The sequence below is a fragment of the Psittacula echo genome (assembly GCF_963264785.1).
Source record: "Psittacula echo genome assembly, chromosome: 1".
In the NCBI taxonomy this organism is placed as follows: Eukaryota; Metazoa; Chordata; class Aves; order Psittaciformes; family Psittacidae; genus Psittacula; species Psittacula echo.
This window is the reverse complement of record NC_137735.1, coordinates 49,772,722-49,795,065: the sequence shown is the minus strand read 5'-3', so window position 1 is coordinate 49,795,065 and position 22,344 is coordinate 49,772,722. Positions and strand designations below refer to the sequence as shown.

Sequence of the window (22,344 nt, the reverse complement as noted above, 5' to 3'; positions counted from 1 at the left end):
CTCTCTACAGGGTAATTGTAGTCTTAGGGATGTGGAGAAAGATGCTGCCAGTGGTTCTGTCTACAGGTGCTATAGGACTGTTTCTGAAATGATGATCCTTTCCAATATCACTGCTTCCAATAAAATGACTTTCACCTGTGCTTTTTGTGGCCATGCAAGTTAAGCATTTCAGCAATGCTGCAGAAGTCCACATGATGGAGATAAGATGTGATAAGGCCGATAGACTTATTCTCTTGGAAGCTTATTCTCTTGGATGCTTAAAAATTATAATAAAAAGCAAATTATGAGGCTGAGGCAAGTGGTGCCTCCAGTCCTGAAAATCTTGAAACCACAAAGCTCAATCCAAAACCGAGTGTGTTTTTGGAAATACCAGTGGCTTTGGAGCTGGGCCTTTTGCTGAAGGCCAAGCATGCTAGCCTTCTATGATTTTGATAAGGTAAAATATAAACTTGAAAAAGTGCCAGTGTAATAGATGATTGTTTTCTTCTTAGGAAGCTTATTGCATTGTGGGAGCTCACTAATTGTTCAAAGATGCCTTCTGATCATGTGTTGGTGACCACTATCAACAGCAGCTGTTGAATGCTGCCCAGGTGGTCATTTGATCTGATTTGTAGTAACTTAAAGAGATGGATTCCTGCATGTGTCATTCATATGTCTGCTCTCCCCCTAAGAGCTCTACTGGCAGTAACAGTCAGCAATCCACCAAGCAGATAATCTTGTGGGCTTTTCTCTTTCTTATCATTCTTAATAATCTTTCATAACCTAGTGTAATATAATTAGGAACTTCTGGGTTTGGTGCTGTAAGTTTTATTTGACATATCAAATAAATGTTTTCATTTTAATACTGCTGTTCTATCAATTTCTTTATTTCCTACAGTGAAAAACATGGCTTGGTCCACACGGCACCCAGGAAATCTCCCTGCACAAAACTGGGTAATAAAAATTACAACAAAAAAAAGTTGATACATGGAAAATAGGCTGAGGCTTGCAGCTTGTGCAGCAGGAAAGCACAAAATTCATTAAGTAGTTAATGAGCTCAGTGGTTTTAAATGCAGGGAATGGCTTGGTTTTATTGAGGCCAGAGTCTCGGCAGGAAAAGGAGAAAGTGAGATAACTTTATGAGAAACATTCAAATTTCTGAAATCCTGGTTTTCTAGGAGAAAAACCTGGGGGGAAGGGGAGACAGGACCTGTACCAATTGTAAGGAAGCTACAAACTTCATTAGTTAATATTGGAAAATATAGAAAGCAAAAAAAATGCAACTCTGAAAATTGCTTCCCACAAATAACACTACAAGAAGCACCATGACTTGATTTCTGTAAAGGGCCATGTGTATGCTTGGGTTCATTCTGCTTGAGTTCATGTGTGTGTGGGTACATGAAGTCAAGCAGGCAAAGTACTCAAGCATACAAAGTATGCAGGTACGCAAAAAATCCTGAATGGGATTAGGTCATTGGGGTGCTGTTAAAATACCTTGAGTTGGTGGGTATCATTAGTTTAAACTTCCTTGTGCTCGGGCTGAGTGAGGGTCATGGTTATGATAGTCACATCGTTCCTTCAAGCCTGTTTACACCAATTACCTAGGTGTCCTGGGTTCAGCAGTAGCAGTCATTTTTCTCCTTCTTAGTAGCTGGTGCAGTGCTGTGGTTTTGACTTTCAGCCTGAGAACAACCCTGATAACACCGATGTTTTTACTTGCTGCTCAGTAATGTTTACTCTGACCAAGGACTTTGTGAGTCTCATGCTCTGCCAGCGAGGAGGGGAAGCAGGGAGGAAGCAGAGACAGGGCACCTGACCCAAACTGACCAAAGAGGTATTCCATACCACAGCACGTCATCCCCACTATATAAACAGGGGGCAGTTACCTGGAAGGGTTAGATCACTGCTTGGGTAGGGCAGGGTATCACTTGGTGGGTGATGAGCAGTTGTATTCTCTTCTCTTGTTATTTCCCTTATCATTATTATTATTGGTGGTAGCAGTAGTGGGTTTGTGTTATACCTTAGTTATTAACCTGTTCTTATCTCAACCCATGGGAGTTATATTCTTTCGATTCTCCTCCCCAACCCTCCGGGAGCAGGGGGAGGAAGTGTGGGGAGTGAGTGAACGGCTGTGTGGTTCTGGGTTGCTGGCTGGGTTTGTGTGTATTTCTTCCTTAACATATGGGACATCAAAATAGCTTCCAACCTGAGGGCAAGTACTCTGATTTCTGGCTGTGATAAATGTTCTTGGTGATACAGGCCTTACATGAGTCAGATATTAGTCATGGAGTATTCTGCAAAGATGCAGGCTATGACTTAGTGTGCACAGAATGGAGTAATTTTATGTATTACAGCCCCCAGTTTCCACTTAAAACAGACAAGCAGGATGACAGAGTTAAAGATCTTGGATCTTCTTAAAGGCTAAGGCTGGGTCTGAGGTATTAGTTGGCACTTGTGCCAGGGATGCAATGGAGAATTTCCAGGTACTGGCTACACCTAAAGTGACCCAAATCACTCAGGTCCCATCTCAGTCTTGCTGAGTCAGATGAAAAGCCCCTGTGAGCATCACTGCCTTAAGCTGCCCTCCACCTGCCAGCCAAGTGTGGGCTGGTACCTCTCCAGTGCCTACAGTGCGTGTCGTGAGCTGCACCCTGGTATCAGCAGGCAGTGGCGGTGACATACTTTCTGTTTCAGAATAGCAAAAAACCTTCCTCACTTTACATAAAAATAAGAACTGTGTGAAGCAGCTGAGTAGCATGTAATCCTCATAGTGTAAAGTTGGCAGGAGAGGCAGAGCTTTCACTCCTTTCTCCTAGACGCTAACGCGAGCTGCACTTGAGTGAGGAGGGAATGAGACTTATGATCAATGTGCGGTTCAGTGTTTGAGCATTGCCTGGTTTCCAAAGGTAGAGAGTTCAATTGATTTCTCTGTCAAGAGCTAGGCCAATATAAAAATGGGCCTCGCAACAGGATTTTTCCAATATTTTGTGGTCATAGTTAAAACAGATATTTGAAAGATTCAGTATACCACCGTGGATCTTAAGTCTGGCTATCGCTTTGGTACTCCTGTGAAAGCTGAGCTACTTTGAAAAGTAGTCCCTGAAGTGTACTTACTATCATAATAAATTTTACCAGTCCAAATCTGTCTAAATAGTTTTAACTTACTTTTTTTATCTTCTGGCTTGCACTGGTTTTCTCAGGCATCAGGTGTTTGGAGTTTTGTTTATGTGTGTTAAATAAAATGCAGTTGTGTAATTTTGATAATGGGAGCTGATAGCATTAGAAAAACACCCAATATCATGAGGAGGGTGACTAATGTTGGCAACGCTGTCAACGCTGATAGACGGTAGAAGATAAAGGAGAGCAGATGGCGTTGCATGATTTTTTTGAATGCTTTGCTTATCTTGGTATCTCTAATGTAGCCCTTTGAAGAACATTACCTGAATTTTAATCTTTTTCTTCTCTCACAAAAAAAAAGAAAAATCATAATTTTTTCAAAGCAGAGGTTGTGTTATGGTCACATCTGCTAATGTCACAACATGGTACCTGAAGTATCTCTGCATGCGTGCAAAGATTTGTTTGCACTCGTAAGGCAGTGCTTTGTATCAGATGTGAGCACTTAATTTTCAGCTTTTGGCTCCAAAGCTTCCTGTAGAAAACAGAAATTGTAAGTAAACGTGGCATGCCCTTGACTTCATGCCCATGGCAAGCCTCTGGGCTTATTTGGCTTTGTAGCAGTGCAAAGCTCATCGCTCTGAACTTCAAGTGAACATCAAGAGGCTGTCTGGGAAGCAGAGAGGTTGTCCACTTGAGGGACTGGGAACCAGTTCCTTCAGTGCAGTTTGTAAAGAGCAAGTATCAAAGGGTGGATTTTTCTTGTGAACTTTACAAACTTAAAAATGGGCTCTTCCTCAAAAGTCGTGTGGCACTGGGAGAAAACAACTAATTAAACTACACAGTTTAATAATTGATGGGAAAGTAAAGAAATGTTACCTGAGAAGTGCTGGCACATCTATACTATCCCCAACCTGGCAAACACAAAATTAACTCTATCGCTGAATGTATGGAAAGCTTGAGCAGATTCTGTGTGTACCACAAGAAGTTATGGTAGATGTCTGAGGAGAGATTATATTTAGAAGGCAGACAGATACTGGTATAGCTCTCTGAAGAACTTTATCCCAAATGTCATCACAGCTTTTATAGTAATAAATAAATAAAATAAAACAGTAGTTTTAGTTAACAGAAGTTTTTCAGAGTACACTATACTGGTGGAAGAACTGAAATACGAGATTTGGTGCTGGCATAGATACATCAATAATGGCGGACTCATTTCATGATCCCAATATTTACAACTAATGCAGCAAAAATTTCAACTGGAAGCTCCATCTTGGGTTTCTGCAGGGTGAGTTTGCTCAACATTTTAGCAAGCTTAGTAGCTAGAGTTCATTACTTTGTTAAACGCCCATTTGGAAAGACAACTTTTAATTTGCAATTGCTTAAATACGGGCTATTGAGCAGCATCAGATTGCTGTGACTAAAGCAAAGAAATGTATTGTGCAAGGGGATAAAAAGTTGTTTTATTTGAACTGGAAAGCTCCTTTAGTATTTTGATAAGTACTCTTAACCATGCTGGGACACTTAAACATTCACTGACATTTCAAGTCTAAAGATCAGTTAAAACATAACATCAAAGTGGTGGAGCAACAGCACTGATGTTCCCTAAGCTAGAGTGTTGAGTGATATTGCAGGTCTGGTGAGTACTGCGTTTTGGTAGTCTTCAACTAGCAGGCCAGCATGCTGGAGAAGTTGCACTGACAGAGCCTCCACAGTGACCATAGGACTTGGAGCAGAGTAGGTGGTCCTTTAGGGATGTGAAGGAGAGAAGCTTCATCACTTCCTGTGTAATGACAGAGGAATATTCATTGCAACAAGTCTGGCCTGGGAAGGCTGCTCTTACCCAAGATGAAAAGCACAGTGAGATGAGGACGGTGAGGTCCCTGCTGAGAGGCCATCCAGTGGAGCAGCTGTGACTTTGAGGGGTGGGCAACAGCACATGGCTGCTGGGTTTGCAGTTTGTGAGCCTAAAGTGTTAAAAACCAAAAGCAGAAGGGGAAACAAAACGTATTTCGAACCCAAAAGTAAAGCTGCCTGAGATGTGAGCTCAGCTGGGCTGGGAGTTTTGTCAGCTCTGGCCTCCCCCTTGCTGCAATTAGCTCAGGTCTCCGGTGGGTGTCTGACAGCAAGATGTGTTGCTCACATGTATCATGTGTGAAAGTAGATTGTTTTCTATGCTCAGCCACATCTGTGCCAGTAAGGTGTTTTTTTAGGCAGGAAAAAGGAGGAATGAATGCTTCCTTTAGACTAGCTGTAGACAGTTGAAGAATGAAAAATGGTGTTTCCAAGGCATGAGTGCTAGGGAATTACCTGCTTAGCCTGGTATGTCCAGTCTCAGTGGTTTTACAGGCTTTTGTGAGCTCAGTCTGGCAGCCACAGTCAGGAAAGAAGCTTTCCCCTTCCTTTGTGGAGAGAGCCGTTTATGAAGATGGGTGCCTTTGGCTTGGCTGAAGCAGACCATTTGAGCTGAAGTTAAGCAACTTCCTAGGAATCGGTGCCCTGAAAGATACAAACAAGCTTTTTCAGTTGATGTCTGTGTTACTGTGCAGATATTTTTTAATATATTCTTACTAATTTTATATATTCAGAAGGTAAGTTATTTCCATTTTTCTTGCCTGTCACACTGCAGGGAAATATTCCTAAAATTAAACATTGCTAGCTGCTCATTGCAGAGTGACAACTGAATTACCAAATCAGTTGGTGCTGTGAAGCTTTCAGATAGAGCTGCAAACGTTTTGCCTTGGTGGTAGGAAGCAAAAGGAGTGAGTATTAATGGAAGTCAGAAATATCTGAGAAAGTCTTTGTGGTTCAAGAAAATTTTTCTGCAGGATTTTGGACACATATGTTTTCCTGGCCCATTGTTATCAAATCTGCATCCTCCCAGAGAGATGTATTGAAAGCTCTGTTTTATAATATTAGGTGGAAATTTCTCACCAGATTTTAAACAAAATAAAATAAAACCATTTAGAATGGTCTCAGTGAAAAGCAGTTACGGTGGATGTGACACAAGAATTTTTACTAGGCCACACAAGCCCAAAACCTAATATTCAAATAACTGTTTCAGCTGTGGTTGCTGAGAAGGGAGAGACTAGATTTCCACATGATTATTATTTTTCACAGAGTAAAGCCCAGGAAGTGATGAACAGCTGCAGCATGAGCCCTCACAGATGGATAAAATAAGCATGTTTCCTCTCCTAGGATCACTCTCATCATTAACTTGAAGTTACTTTTCCCTCAACACAGGAGAGGTTCATCAGATTTGTAATATTAAGAAAATATTTACCTGTGGATTGGTTTTTTGGTTTTTTTCTTTTCATGGGCCTCTGTCTGCGTATTCATTAATGTGAATTTTGTTTTCTACGTTTTAGTGTTCCTGGGGGTTTGTGTCATTTTCCACTGGTATGTTCACTGTAGAAACCAGCTAATACATTTAATTTTGCTTTGTGTACAGCCAAATCTCCGTCAGCTGCTGTGGAGCAGCTTCTGTCTTTCAGAAAAACAAGTGAGATCATTCAGAATTGAGTCCCTATCAGAATTATCTGCCTTCACACAGTGTAGTTCAACAGTTATGCCTAATCAGAACCATTTCTACTCTTTAATGTGTATGTACTGGGAGAATTCAAGTGACACTGTGACTGTATAATTGACCCATCTTCCTCTGAAATATTATCAGTGTTTTATATTCCAGTTAATTAAATCCTATAGCTGAGTGTTAGAAACATGTAAAAGCTTCTCCAAGATTTGTAGCCTTGATGAATGTTGCTTTTGGAGTTGCAATATTGGGGGTAAATTACAGTCTTGGTAGATAAGTGATCTATCAGAGAGATAAGTGATCAGTCGTGGAGTCTGAAGTCAGTGTGACTGCTCTGATATATACCCACCAAAAATGTGGTTCTAGATACCTAGAAAATGTGTATTTTAAAAAAGTAGTATGTCAAGGGCTGGTACAGCCTTGATGCATCACTTAAATGTCTATCAGGTTTCTTGTGCTACTGTGCCTGAGCTCTAATCTCTGTATCAAATTATATGCTTATCTCTGTTAAGAAGTTAGAAGGGAGAGTTATTCTTTTAGTGTCTGTGGTAAAGCCTCATGGGTTGTCTGCATGATTGACAGCGGTTTTGATGTTTATCAGAGAACAGACTGATGGGGTTAACAGATGGGTGGACAGTGGACATAAATCAGTTACACGTTGCTAGTTTTTCACTGAGAGTGCACTTTGCCCTGGTTAAATTGTGTGAAACCTGTTTTGATCTAGAGTATGAGGCCAAGTTACTTTGTAGTTAGTGTTAATAAAAATGCTTGAATGTTATAGGAAAAATTAAGAAACAGTTCATTGAAAGGGATGTAAAGAAGGAGCTTTGAATCTAACCTAGTGGTGGCAGGGATGTGGGAGGAAGTGTCAATAGTCCATCAGAACTCAACGCTCCTCCCCACAACCTGTAGCTTTTCTCAGCGGCTTTCTCATTCATGTAAAACATATAGTGCCTTGTGCAGAATATTTTGAATGAGATTTTTCTTCTTCCTCTGAAGGAAAAAAAAAAATATCAGTTTGCAGTACAGTGCATTCATATTTACTCTGGGGTTTTCATTCTGTTGAACAAGCTAGTCAGTGCTTTTTCTACAGGAAAGGCAGACTGGTCTGTGATACAGGACTAATTCTCTGTACAAGCACATCACTGGGAATGCACCAGAGCTGATTGCCTGGCCACCCATGCAATATAACAACTACTCTTTGAAAGCAAGATTTTGGCTGGTAACAAATATCCATAATATATTTTCTGTGATGTTACAAATTCATTGCTGAAGTGCAAAGCCTGACCTACAAACTGCTTCCCAGTGTTTGTAATGCTGAAGCCTGAATTATTCATAGAGCAGGGACTCCGAGGAAACTGCAGTGGCCAGTGTGCTTCAGGTGATTAATGAAAAGTCTGAACTGGTGATTTACAATGTAGATGAGTCATTAATATCAAGTATCACAGACAGGCTAATAAGCATGGGAGAAGGTTTGTGTGAGAGGGTGGAGAAGCCATCTCTCCTAGGCTGGTGACAGAGGCAAGCCTAAGCACCAGGGCTGGTTACATCTCAGTGCTCCCAGGTGTTTAATTTCAGGTCATTGGTTAACCATACATATCTCCACAGTGTGTGATTAATCTTATGATGAAAACCAATCACATGCACTTCAATGGGATTAACATGTTCAAGTGCTTTAGGTTAGTGGGGCCTACAGGACTTGCATCCTATCCCTTTGAAGAGGATAGTCTTAATTCTCATTCAATGCATTGAGTGTCTCCAGCCGCTATTTGCAAGGCACCTGGCTTTGAAAGGAGACACAGTAATTAAAATTTATTTCATAGAAGCCCCCAAGATGTACATATGTTTTGTGCATACAGATTGTGTAGCTCATGGGGTTCACAACCCCATCTTCTGTCTATTATTAATCCTGTCTTCTCTTTTCTTTAAAATTTAGGAGACAGATCAATTTTTAATTTGATTTTTTTTTTTCCCCTGGAGAAATGGGCACATGGTGGTACATTGTATTCACATGGAGGAATTAGTATTAGATTTCAAACCAGTTAAACAATCATGGATGAGGAAAACTTTTCTTCCTGACTGCTAAATACTTAACAGGCTGCTGAACGATCAAAGGTCCCTTTTAGAATTTTAAAATGACAAGATAAAAATGAATTTAAATTCTCTAACATTTGCATTTGTGACAGAAAGAATTATGAGAAGCAATGTTAAATGCTTGAAGTCCTCCCACTTGTGCAGTGATCACTGAGTCATTGTACCGATACAAGCCGATTTAGAACACTTCACCCTTGCTATAAATGTTGGGCCTAATTCAGTTGGGAAATGGGAGCATCACCCACACAACACAAAGCACTGGAGCGTTTTTCTTTTGCACAGGGTAATCAGCAGCAATGTATAAAAAAAGTTACTTCAGTGCTGAAGGGGTTCTGTTCCTGCAGTGAATAGTCGTGAGAACATTGTCTCCAAAGTTTGCTTTCTTTACATAAATCTTGGTTTCCATGGGGCTATTGGAACATGTATTAGGAACACACTTTGCTTGAATGCTTTCCCTTTATATGTGAATCTTAATGCTCCTATTGCATTGATGGTACAGTAAAAGAGCTCTCTTGTCACTGATTTAATTTGGTAAATTACAGATGGATAAATGCTGAGACTGTCTGCCTTGCTGGATAAAAAGAGTTTGCATCAGGTTTCAAAAATGTCGTACCTTATCATATTAAATAGTTTGTTCTTTGGCACTTGAAACACTTCGGGTTTCTGAAGTTAGTGCTTGATTCACTACAGTGTTATTTTAATATTAAACCTACGTAAAAGCTTTGACTTCCAGTGAACTAACTACGTGCTTCAGTGTATGCTTGAAAATCATTTGCTGAATCAGGGCTTATCTGAATCTAAACGTGTAAAAATAATTCAAGTTCAAGTAGATCAGCTTTTAAGCTTTCATTAGTAATGTTATTTTAAGCTTCTCTTATCAGATTGCTTACGTATGGTACACATTTGTTGTCGTTGTTGCAGAGAATGTGTTGAATTCCTTTTCTGCAAGAATCCATTCAGAAAAGTTTCTGAATATTTGTGGTACTAGCTATTACTCTCTAAATGGCTTTTTGAGGATGCCAGATGGTCCAGGGCACATCCTGGCAAAAGTGTCTCCCATTCAGGTAAATGTATCCCACTAAGTATCCACACTTCGCATGTGTTTGGAATGTTTCAAGTGTAAAAAGAGATAAATAACATTAGAGCAGTTTCTGTTGCAATTTCTAATGCCGCTGCCTTTCTTGGATAGCTCTTGGCAAATGAACAACTAAACAAAAGAATACGAAGCAGTTGGTTGTTGCCTGCTCTTACAGAAATTACACACATGTATAACAGGAATCCCTGCTATTTTCAGTAGTATGGTTTCCTCATTGAATCTGCTTGTTGAACAATGCTTATTGTGAAATAGTAAACACGTCAACTGGGTTTATGCTAAACCACTACAAAAAATATCATACTTTATTGACAGCCATTGAAGTATTCCTGTGATGGGAATGCACAAATACTTATAATTCAGATAACTGAAATAAAATGATTTGGAAATGATTATTAAAAGATGATGATGTAGCATACTGCTGAATGTCATTCAGTTCATTTGTTCATGGCAAACTACATTTACTTTTAGCCTTGTATTCCACATAAGTGTTTCCTAGTATGGCTCATTTCTGAAATGGCATTTGAGAATAAATTCACCAGCTGGGTATCTAACTGATACTGCTTGAGCATTTGTAAACATTTGGGCACCCAGCTGTGGCAGTCATGCAAGTGAATTGTGTTCAGATCTGCATGGGTGATCTCAAGACCTGGCTCTTATTCTTATCTAAACATTCAGCAAGTAGCACGTGTAGAGAAACATCTTTATGGCTGGTAGCAGATAGGCTTTTTTGTTGTTTTCAAACCACAGGGAGTCATATCATAAATGCACATCTCTTTCTGAAGGATGGACTTGTCCTGCCAGTCTTTTTGCATCATCCTCAATGCTGAAACTATGAAAAAGCTCCATCATAGTGAGAACATAAATGCTTAAGATGTATTGCTCTGGGCAGCATATCAATGTTTATTGCAGGAACTGCAAATGTAGCTTGTAGGAGAAAGAGCTGTAGCAACTGTAATTGATCTCCCATGTGTGTACTTTCAATTCCTCCTCTGTTTTAACTGAACACCCTCATCCCTATAGAACAAATTTTGATAATCAGTCTCACTGACATGACATGCATGGAATTATTCTTCCACAACTTGATCTGCACATCTGTAAATCACGTGTAGCTGACCGTTATGCCATGAAGTTGAGAAGTAGGTTGGGTTTGGTTTTTTCTATTTATCCCCAAAGTAAAGGGTATAATGAGTGCACATGCTAAGCAGTATTTCACTCAAAACTTACTGACAGAAATGTGGTTTTACTTGCCCTTGTGGATTTAGTGAACAGAATTTACCTGAACTATTTTTTGGTGTGCTACCTCTATGGTCTTGTATGCATCATTTTTTTTGTCATATGCTTACATATTAATGGGGTGATACTTGGAGTATGATTAGAGTCCCTTCTGTCAAGTTGTAAAAACAGATGTGAAGAAGAGGATATTTCCCTTTTGTTATGCTCCTTGTGGCTGAGGGCCAACGCTTTCTTGTGAACTGTAGCAGTTCACGTTGATTGCTTTGCTGTCACTCCACTGTATTCCCAGTTGGAGAGGGAATGCCCCTGCTTAGCTGGTGAAGTTCTGGGGGCTACTGTGATTAATAGTAAGAAAGTACCAGAAGAAAAGTGCCATTCTGACAATTCTGTTGACTATCATTCTATGCTGCTTTGATCCATTAAAAGCAGCTCTGCGTTTTAATTTCAGGTGGTTTGACAGAGTTTATTAATAGAAGACTGGTTAAAATGGTGCAGTAACAGTTCCCCTTTGAAGCTTAATCTGTGGCTGAGGAGACTGTGAGCCAACACTGGTTCAGATAGTCTTCTCACATTAGACACCACTGGGGCTTGCCCTCCTTTTCCTCCACCAGCCTGATGAGCAAGCAGTCTCTGCCCTACTTGACTGCTTCAAACACCAAGCAGCCACATCCCAACTCTAGCTAAGACTACAATGAAATACAGGTTACTGAATGCTCAGGAGATTTTTTTCTGGCTGCATTGTGTGGACAGAACAAGCTGGGTTAGTCCACAGAAGACTGGAATGAGTTAGCATCACAGTTTCTTCCAATATCAAACCCTTTCACAGAGAGAAAGGGGACTGTGTCCACTGGGAACAACACTAGAGATACTGGCACTAAATGGTGCTGAGGGATATCAAGGTTAGACACCGGGAAAGATGCTAATGGTTACAGTAAGTGCAGGATTTAGATTGCCTGGGTATGCTGTGGAATTTTTGTCACTGAAGGCTTTAAAGGTGTCTTTTCCCCAGACATCTGTTGCGAATGATTTAGGGAAAGCTGAACCTGCCTAAACCAGAGGTGACTCCTCTAGGTCATCCAAACTTGCACTTTTACCATTTTCTATATATGAAGTAGTAAAGATTTTTATGGTACTTTTATGCTGTTTTGGAACAGCAGCAGATGTCTGAAAAGAGACAGGGTGTTCAGTGGTACAGATATGAGTACAAAGATGGCTTAGTAAGGTGAAAAGTTATACCAGGCTTATTTTAACATATAGATAAGAGCAGAAGAAAGGTGGTTTTGCTTTGAACTCCACTCTCAGGCAGTAGAGGACAGCAGACTTCAGTCTGGTGCTTTACTTCATCTATGTCAGAAATGAAAAGCAAAGATAATGGTAACATTGCCAGAGGAGTAAGGAAAGAAAACACATGTACTCAAGTACTGCGTATTTAGGTACTAATCCTTTAGGAGTCTCCTCTCCTACACCTTACTAAGCAAACTTTCTTAAATATTTCTTTCCACTTACTTCAAAAGAATCATTTCTTCTTTTACGGGAGAAGAATAAGCTGAAGAGATGTTTGTGATGCTTGTGTTTCATGCTAACTTTCCCAATGCAAGAGAAAGCTCTGAGCTGTATACTTGTTCTGGGTGAAAAGGGATAGCTCAGGAATATAAATTTAAAAATGCAGTCTGACTTTCTAGTCTTCTGTAGTATTTGATCTGCTGAATAGATCACAGTTGCAAGAAATACTCCTGAAACCTTTATATAGTTTAAAAAAATATATAAGAACTTCAAAAAATTGTTTCAGGTGTTTCTGAGAGCAAGTGCTGCTTTCTTCCTTGGAAGAAACATGTTTTAAAGTTCCCCAGCTAGGTAGCGTTGTAATAGGTTGGAATTGAAGGGATGCTTTAAAGAGATCAGTCAAGATCACAAGGTACTTATGTTCTAGTTTTATTTAATGGATACAAATCTCAGGTATCATCCTTGGAGTTTGTTCTTGGTGATAGGTTCATACAGATTGGGGAATCCTCCATTGCTGCAGGGGGACAGACAGGTTTAGCTAATCCCATGTTGCTCCTGACACATGTAGAGCCAGGCTGTTCTTAAAGACTTCTAGTTCAGTTGATTCCTTTATGATCATATGAATCTAGTTCACTTGTGCTTTCCTAACAGGTTCCTTCATCTTTCCTCTCTGTTTTAAAATGTGATCACTCCTGCTGCTGATCTTTGGGATCTCCCAACATCCCTAGCAAAGTGCATTGTGTAGGCTGATTTCTGTATTCAGGAGAAGGCACCCTCAGACTGGATTAGACCAACAGATCAATTACCCTAAAATATTTTTATTGACCTATGCTTCTCTACCTTGCTCAGAAGAATATCAAGTGAGGCACAGGTGTGACATCTCTCTAATGTGAAGTTTAGTTACCATAGAATCATTATCGCTATTTTTCAATTAGCAACTACGGAAGTCTTTCTAAAGCTCCAGCTTTTTCTTTCCCTACCTGTGGAGTTATCAATGTCACCGTAGATTTTGGAAGCTGAAAAGGATAAAGCTGAAAGGACTCTGTGCTCTGGGTGCATTTACATGTGTTACTGCTGGCACCTTGACTCAGCCCCTAGGCAGCCTCTTCTTTTAAGTCACCTGGAATTAATGCAGATGTCCATCATTTTAGAACTTGTATGACCTGCTGGTCTGACCTGGGCAATGGGCAGGTTCTTCATGTAAATCACTGCCATTTATCAGCAAATAACCTATCAGAGCTCTAATTAGGTACTTTACCAGCCTGGTTAATGCAAAAAATTATTCTGAGTTTGAGTACAGTTGATTGCTCACAGAAACGTTCCTGTTATACTCTGAACTGAGTCTCATCTTTACAAGTAATACTAAACAGGGAATTTTAAAGGAAGAGATCAAAAATATCGCACAATCTGTGTTGTATTGAAATTTAGATTTTCTAGGCATTTACAGCACTTCATAAATTGTTGTAAGCAGCAAGTCTTTTCAGCTATTTATAGACACCAAGATGCACATATAACCACAAATATGTAGACAGTCTTCACATTTTTTGTCTTTCCATAGGCCTCAGTCTTTATCCACTTCACTTTTGTTATTGCCAACTGACTGGCATAAAAACATAAATCAAAATGCAGCCTGTAGCACTTGCAAGCACTGTGTTAGCCTTTCATTGAAATTCTGTTATCATGCTGATAATTATTTGTTTAATTAAATGTTTCTTCTTCACTTCCACTGTCCATTTAAGGAGAAGAAGGGCTCTAGTCCCATTTCATTATTGATATTCTAAATGAGTTGTGCACTGGAACAGCTAGTTTTCTTCATGCATAATGATTTCTCATCATTTCATTCACTTAGGTTTTCAGCTTAGTGACAATTAAAACAGTTTACATCTTTCTAGCTAGTGAATAGATATGTTTCCTCTCTGTATCTTTGAAGTAAAACCACTAGACTGATGCTCATGCTTTGTCATTTGCACCTGAGGCTTGGAGGCACTGACTACTGTATTAAGTGAGCAAACCTTTAGAGCATCCTAAGCTGACCTGGCAGCTTGGTTATAACCAGTCAACTCCATGTGTTTTGTACCTTAGGACTAGAAAAGTAAATAAACTGAGGCCTTTTAGCATATCTTTGTTTTGCATGTTGTTGAGAGTTTGCTGTTCTGTTCAAGTGATTTGCTCCCACCAGGTAAATTGGACTTTATGGTCAAAATACCTGTAAAAATTAAATTACCAAATTGAAAAGACAAGTATGTGTTCACTTAGGTCCAATATCCAAACCCTAAGTATTCCGATGCTTGGTGGATAAAAAGAATACCAAATATTTTCCTTTCAAAGGTGAATTTTAATTCCATTGGCATGGCAAATTGCTATTCAGCTTGTAGCAAGAGGTGAATTTACACAGTATGTATAACAGCTGTCCTTGAGGGTATACAAAACAAATCCCAAAATTTTTCTTCAAGTTTGCCATATAATGACAGTCCTTGAGGAAAGCTCTTTTACAGGGTTTTTACATACCAAAATGAAATGGATTTAGTCAGGCTAGATATTCAGTTACCAGTTGTAAGGGCTTAAGGCAGCCCTTATGAATTATAGGTTTAGGATGCAGTAACATGCATAAGACCAACAGCTTTAGGGATAATCAATTTCTCTCTAAACAATGGTGTAGCAATAAAGGCAGTTTAGTAGTACAGTTATCTAGACTGTAACAACATATTCAGTAATTCACTAGAAGTTGTCTAGACTTAACATATGAGCTTACATGACCATGCCTCACAGGCAGGCAGGAAGCAGGCATGGCTTCTCCAGGTGAGCTACTCAGAACTCATGATGAGCTTCGGAAACATCAAATTCCCTAATGGGATTGTCCTTTCTCCTGTTCAGTTGAGAAAGCACTATTTGGGCTTGTTCAGCAAGCGTTGCATCCTACCTCTCTGCCATTTCTGTTCTTGGTATGCAACAGGGCTTGGAAGTAGAGTACAAGGCAATACTACCCTTACTGTAATCTGTCAGCAGATGGTAATTTTGCAAGGTACTAATGCTATTGGATTCATTTCTTTGATTTTATTTTTTATTTCATGCTCCACCAGGTACCAGCTGGTGTGCACGTACAACTGGACTAAGTTAAAAATGCTTTGCATGAAATATTTTGTTAAGGGTCTCAAGGGACTTTAAAGGTCTTTACAAAAGAGGTGTACCAAAATTATCTTGTGAACCAGCTTTTTTCCTCTTCTAGTTCACTGCTTTTTCCATAGTGCCTCTTATCATGTTTTGCAACTAGTTAATAATTATAAAACACTCATTACAGACTGGCAAGTGATGTAGTGCAACCAGTGTTCATTGAGTTTATAATTATTTTGTTGAAATTAACTGGTTTTTCTCATGTTTTGTTGTTATGTGTTAGGGGCATGTGTTAGCTTATTTTTGTGTATAGAATTAATTGTGGACTTAGAACTTTCTGCTAGATAAAAAGTCCTCCCACAATATCTGTATGAGAAATTGAGGGCACAGGACTGATGAGCGGGGGAATTACAGACCAGTCAATCTCGCCTCTACGCCTGGCAAACTCTTGGAGCAGATTCTCCTGGAAGGCATGCTAAGGCACATGAAAAACAAGGAGGTGGTTGGTGACAGCCAGCATGGCTTCACTAAGGGGAAATCCTGCCTGACCAATTTGGTGGCCTTCTATGATGAGGCTACGGAACTGATGGACAGGGGCAGAGCAGTTGACGTCATCCACCTGGGCTTGTGCAAAGCATTCGATACTGTCCCACACGACATCCTTGTCTCTAAATTGGGGAGACATCAATTTGATGGGTGGACCACTCGGTGGATAAAGAACTGGCTGGATGGCTGCACACAAAAGAGTTGTGGTCAATGGCTCAATGTCCAGCTGGAGACCGGTAACTAGTGGTGTCCCTCAGGGATTGGTGTTGGGACTGGTCTTGTTCAACATCTTTGTTGGTGACATGGACAGTGGGATTGAGTGCGCCCTCAGCAAGTTTGCCGATGACACCAAGCTGTGTGGTTCGGTTGATACGCTGGAGGGAAGGGATGCCATCCAGAGGGACCTTGACACGTTTGTGAGGTGGGCTGATGCCAACCTTATGAAGTTTAACCATGCCAAGTGCAAGGTCCTACACCTGGGTCGGAGCAATCCGAGGCACATCTACAGGTTGGGCAGAGAAGAGATTCAGAGCAGCCCTGCGGAGAAGGACTTGGGGGTGTTGGTCGATGAGAAACTTAACATGAGCTGGCTTCAGTGTGCGCTCGCAGCCCAGAAAGCCAACCGTATCCTGGGCTGCATCAAAAGGAGCGTGACCAGCAGGTCGAAGGAAGTGATCCCGCTCCTTTACTCTGCTCTTGTGAGACCTCACTTGCAGTATTGTGTGCAGTTCTGGTGTCCTCAATATAAAAAGGACATGGAACTGTTGGAACAAGTCCAGAGGAGGGCCATGAGGATGATCAGGGGAGTGAAGCACCTCCTGTATGAAGACAGGCTGAGAAAGTTGGGGCTGTTTAGCCTGGAGAAGAGAAGGCTGCATGCAGACCTTATAGCATACTTCCAGTATCTGAAGGGGGCCTACAAGGATGCTGCGGAGGGACTATTCATTAGGGATTGTAGTGACAGGACAAGGGGTAACGGGTTAAAACTCAAACAGGGGAAGTTTAGATTGGATATAAGGAAGAAATTCTTTACTTTGAGGGTGGTGAGGCACTGGAATGGGTTGCCCAGGGAGGTTGTGAATGCTCCATCCTTGGCAGTGTTCAAGGCCAGGTTGGATGAGGCCTTGGGTGACATGGTTTAGTGTGAGGTGTCTCTGCCCATGGCAGGGGGTTTGGAACTGGATGATCTTAAAGTCCTTTCCAAGCCTAACTATTCTATGGTTCTATGTATAAATACAAGTCGTACCCAGAGTGATCATGCTCCAAACTGAGATAGAGGTGGGTATTTAGTTTTTCTGAAGGGAATCTTCAGGGGACAAGCAGGCATCCTCAACTTGCCATTCTTCGAACACCTTGTTTATTGTGTGAGTTATAGTTTTCCCTTTTTAAAGTGTTTTCCCTGCAGTAGAGCTCATTCTCCTCAATGAAGAACTGACTTAATCGCTGAGAATCTTATGTTTAGCTTTTCAGAACTAATAAAAAGCTTTCCCTCTGGAAATGCCCTCCTAAATGGTTTAAGAATAGAGGTGACAGCTTCAAGAGAAAAACGTGTCTTTCGTACTAAGATAAGAATTGGTCTGTTGGGTGTTTTTTCTCTTCCGTAACTGAGTTAGGTTATGGAGTTATTGATCATGAGAATGTAAAATTGCATTTCTTTTTTTTTAAGGGAGATAAATAATGGTACAAAGTGTACCTTTAATGACTCTGTATTACTGGGGGTGGGTGTTTACCTTTGTGATACTTCAGAGTGACAAGTACACCAGAAGCAGAATGCACTAGTATTTAAAGTGATGTGGTCACCTATGCTATACATTTAATGGTAACAAATGTGACCTTGAGTAATATCATTCTTATCTGAACTGCAGTGACATCAACATGATAGGTGATGTTTGTGTTACTGTTACCGGCTAAACAATGGTGGTATGTCTTTCTCAGGAAAACAGTCCCTTTGATGATTTGATATGGCTTCTGGTTTGCTTCATTAGAAAAAATACTAGTGTTGTGGTTGAAAGCTGCAGAAGAATCTCCATCCTGAATTTGCTGAAGGAGTTTGGGAAGATGATAAATTCAGCTTTTTTAAGGCATTGTGTCTCTGTAATGCCAATGGACAGTCCAGACCCTTGGCAGAGGTTCCTAACGAACAGTGTACAAGCTTTGAAGCTCTTTGAAATCTGTCTGGCAAATCTTTTTCTTCATTGTAAATAATGGTCATGGCAGTTTCACTTGCCATCTGTTCTCCTGCTACGGTTCACATTAAACTGCATGCTTTCTTCTTTGTGCAACCTCAAGACTGATTTTGGATGCAGTTTTTCTTGATGTAGCGATTGTTGGCCAAAGCTGTTCCTTAATGATAGGGGGAAGCAGAAATTAAATTATATCTTAGATCAAACAAGAGAGCAGTAGACTGGAACTGTAGGTCCTTAGAGCGGATACGTGAGATCGAGTGCACAGTAATAGCTTTCAAATTTGCTTTGTACACATTATTTAGCTCTTTCAGTTGAAGTTGATAAGGATTGATGTTACTTGTCATAAAAGTAAACCGGCATAAATACTCCTAAAAATTTGTTTAGAAGCTGGATATTAAATATTGTGCATCAAATAATCCTAGGAGCTTGAGTGTTTTGATAAGCTGGGGGAGAATTGTAATTACGCCCTGTTTTTCTGATAATTTCATGCTCGAAAAATAACCTGTCATATTTAACACCCAAAATTACTAGTTCTTCTGGAAGACACAGGCCTAAGTAAGGATGTTGGCAAGCTTATTCACTGGTGTCCCTGACACCAGGGATTTTGGAGTTTGTCCATGTTATCTAAGCCATAGAGCAAGGCAGAGTGTTAACTGATGGCAGGCCCGTGCATGGAGTCAACTTGGCAGAATAGTAGGCATTAACTCCACAAAGATTATGCTGTTTACATGTAGAGGAGAAAGCATATCTGGCCCCAGTGAGAAGAACTGGCACCAGAAAACTTCATACTGGACCTTTTACAGTCTGAAGTAAGAGATAGAAGAATTCACATTGTGGAAATGAATTCTGCACATCATGGACTTTGAGGGTGAAAAACGTGTACATGCACATGCATCAGTGCCAGGAGAGATGACCAAACCAAGGAAGAACAGGATTTGTATCTGGCAGATAAAGGCACAATTTGTGAGTGGAGAGATGCAGCAGGTGAGGAGCAGAGTATTATGATTAAGGTCACCTGGTTAAACCAGAGAGGGAGATGATACACAGCAAACTGTGAACAGCAGAAGCATGATAAACAACGGTGTGAAGGTGAAGAGGGTTTAGTGCCACCTGTTGTATTATTTTCTATTTGGTGTTAAACTTGCAGAGATGAGTTTCAGGTTTAGCTTCTCTTATCCTCAGCTTATCTATATCCTAAATATAATTATCATCACAATCCTATCAATTATAGACTTTGAAGAATTACCTCGTTAGTCTTGTTTGTGACTTACTTAATTTTGTACTTACGTCTATGCTACCAACCTGAAGGGTTTTTTGAAGTGAATTTCTTCCTGAATGTGTGTAATGTTTTTTAAGTGCATTTTTGTCTAGATTGTCAACTCGTATAAATCAGCGTGGTCACTGAGCTACTCTGCATGTTTTCATACCAATTTTCTTACAGTTCAGGATGAACTCCAGTGGTCATTGTTCTGGCAAAGTTCATGTTTCTTCTCGGTGAACTTCTGTAGTAACAGCTACTACAGGAATTGGCCCATTTGGAATGGTTTGGGTTTGTGGGGTTTTTTTCTGTTTATAATTTTTGTTTCCGATAGTAAATAGTATCTATAGTTCTAGGACAACACTTAAGTAAACTTACTCAGCACGTTATTCACCATTTTTCACCATATTATCACCATTGCATGTCATTAATTCCAGAGGCATTTATACAAATTTCTTCAAAATAGAAGTGCTTCTGTAATGGTCAGTCGTGGAAGAAAGTGTAAAAAGCTGAGTATTGTACGCTAATACTGCACACTGTATCATATGCTGATACTGCACAGATTAACATGCCGGTTGACATAGTAGCGCATATAGAAGTGTGACCCATGAAAGGAAAAAACCTTTTCCCAATACAGTTAGGTTCTAAAACTGAAGTAAAAACCAGCATGCAATAGTCTGAGTTATAATAGTTCTCCCTTTTTTGGCTGCTTTGAAATTTACTGTAAAAGGGCTAAAACTGTTAAATAAACAATGACTTATGGGAGAATTGAAGTGTCTATAACATTAAAAAATATATAATTGAATTACTAACATTAAAAACACCAAGTTGAATTAACCATTTCATTTGTATGTCTTGATACTACCCAAGTCGTCTGGCCTGCTTTTACAACTCCTTTTGCATACCTGTGACTATATTCCCCCAAGTAGTTAAACAGAAATTAATGTGATAACCTACTTAAACAGTTTGTATGGGACTATGTCTCTTAAGGAGCAAAACAAAACTTGTTGTGGTTTGGTTCATCACTTGACCAAAGCATTTTATGTGGGATTAAAATATTTTCCAAAGCTATTCAGCAAGTTGGTGGTGGTACTGTGCTTTTGTTCAGATTGACTTCTTGGCCTGTCCACAGCAACAAAGAAATGGGATATCAGCTATTTGGAAAGATGATGGTAGTCATTCCCATGGATACCCCTGTGGAACATGGAGAAAATCTCTCTGGAGCTATTCACAACCCCTGGCAACATCCTGCAACCAAGGGACAGGCCAAGAAGTCAACTACTGATGGGGAGGAATGACAAGCAGTTAGTTTATCACTTTTCTCTCCCTGTTTTAAATGTAGAATGAAGAAGGTTTCCTGCAGGAGGGAATGGTGAATAATACCAATGTTGCTGTGGATCCTGGGAATGAGGCCTATGAAATGCCTCCAGAGGTAAATATGTTGTTGTATTTGCTGTGCATGCATGTAGGAGAAAGGGGGATGCATGCTTAAATTACATTTGCCTGGCACAGGCAAATGTATGATGCTGTGAGCTGCAAGGGCACAGCAGAAGCACGGTCACTTTGGCCAAGATCTGGGAATCAGAAAATCCATTGCTTTCTTGGTAGTGAGAAAGTTTACCAGGAAAATATTGTGTATGTTTTGAAACACTTGAGGTGTGAGTTTCTGAGTAATCTGCAGTAACCTTGTATCTTTTTCTTAAGTTTTGATAGGGCATCTGGGAAAAACTGCATCTTATCTTCCTAGATTGTTTTAATAGCTTGGCCATTTATCAAAGCATCACACTTTGCAAAGCACGATAATTCAGTATTATACTCTTAAGTTCATGCAATTGTATGAGTAAATTATCTTGTTGGTTTTTTCATGAACCTGCTATCTAAAACCTTACTATACAGTGTTTGGCATGATGCATTGGTAGTTGGAGTGGCAGTTTCACAGCAGTATAGATAATTAGGCTGCAAATCAGAGGTATAAAATATTTAGGCCATGATCCAGTAAAAAACTTGAAGGCACGCTTCATCGCTGACATTGAATATCACTGAAATTAGGAGGGCTGATCAGGTAACTGTAGTTAAACACATATTTAAATGATCTACTGGCTTATACGAGTCTCTGCAGCACCTAGTGTGCTGTTCAGCTCAGAGAGTCCTCCCTCTCCAAGGGAATTGCCATGGGTAGCCTTGTGTGTTCCTGGCAGCATTAGCTGAATGATGTGTTAATCAGTGTAAAAGCCTAATTCTCTTGCATATACCACAACCACAGTATCTGGAACAAAACAATAAAAAATGGCAAGATCCTGATCACATGAAAATCCATAATATTCTGGTATTGAATCCACTTGGACTAGAACAAACAGTGAAGGTAGAGTGCATTTATCTAAAGTACTAGTAGCACTGATTTCTGCTCTCCTCATTAGGAAGGGTATCAAGACTATGAACCTGAAGCATGAGAGTCCTTTCCTTCCTTTGTATCTCCTGAAATCTACTAACTACTAAAGACATCCCATCCTGTACAAGTGCTGAGTTCCAATGTGCCCAGTCGTAAAATTTTTTTACAGTTTTTACAGTGTATTTTGAAGTCTTCCATCAGCAATGATTGGAGTATCTGTGACTGCATCCGCCTCGTTTCAGCATTTCCCTCCTGCTGAAATGAAAGCTGGTTGGCAGGGTTATTGTTGTGCTGTGGATATTG

General features: G+C 40.1%; 1 protein-coding gene across 2 annotated transcripts in view; it reads left to right on the top strand.

The window, feature by feature from the left end:
• Positions 1 to 22,102, top strand: part of SNCA (synuclein alpha) — a gene marked incomplete at its 3' end in the record, with an annotated part of 68,969 nt that extends 46,867 nt beyond the window's left edge. The window contains exons 4-5 of one of the 2 annotated variants that reach the window (XM_080628165.1): positions 20,995 to 21,084; positions 22,070 to 22,102. In XM_080628165.1, the coding sequence (XP_080484291.1) occupies positions 20,995 to 21,084; positions 22,070 to 22,102 (123 nt within the window). The remainder of the gene's footprint in view (positions 1 to 20,994; positions 21,085 to 22,069) is intronic. The other variant, XM_080628166.1, reaches the window with a different exon arrangement.
• Between the last annotated feature and the right edge of the window lie 242 nt (positions 22,103 to 22,344).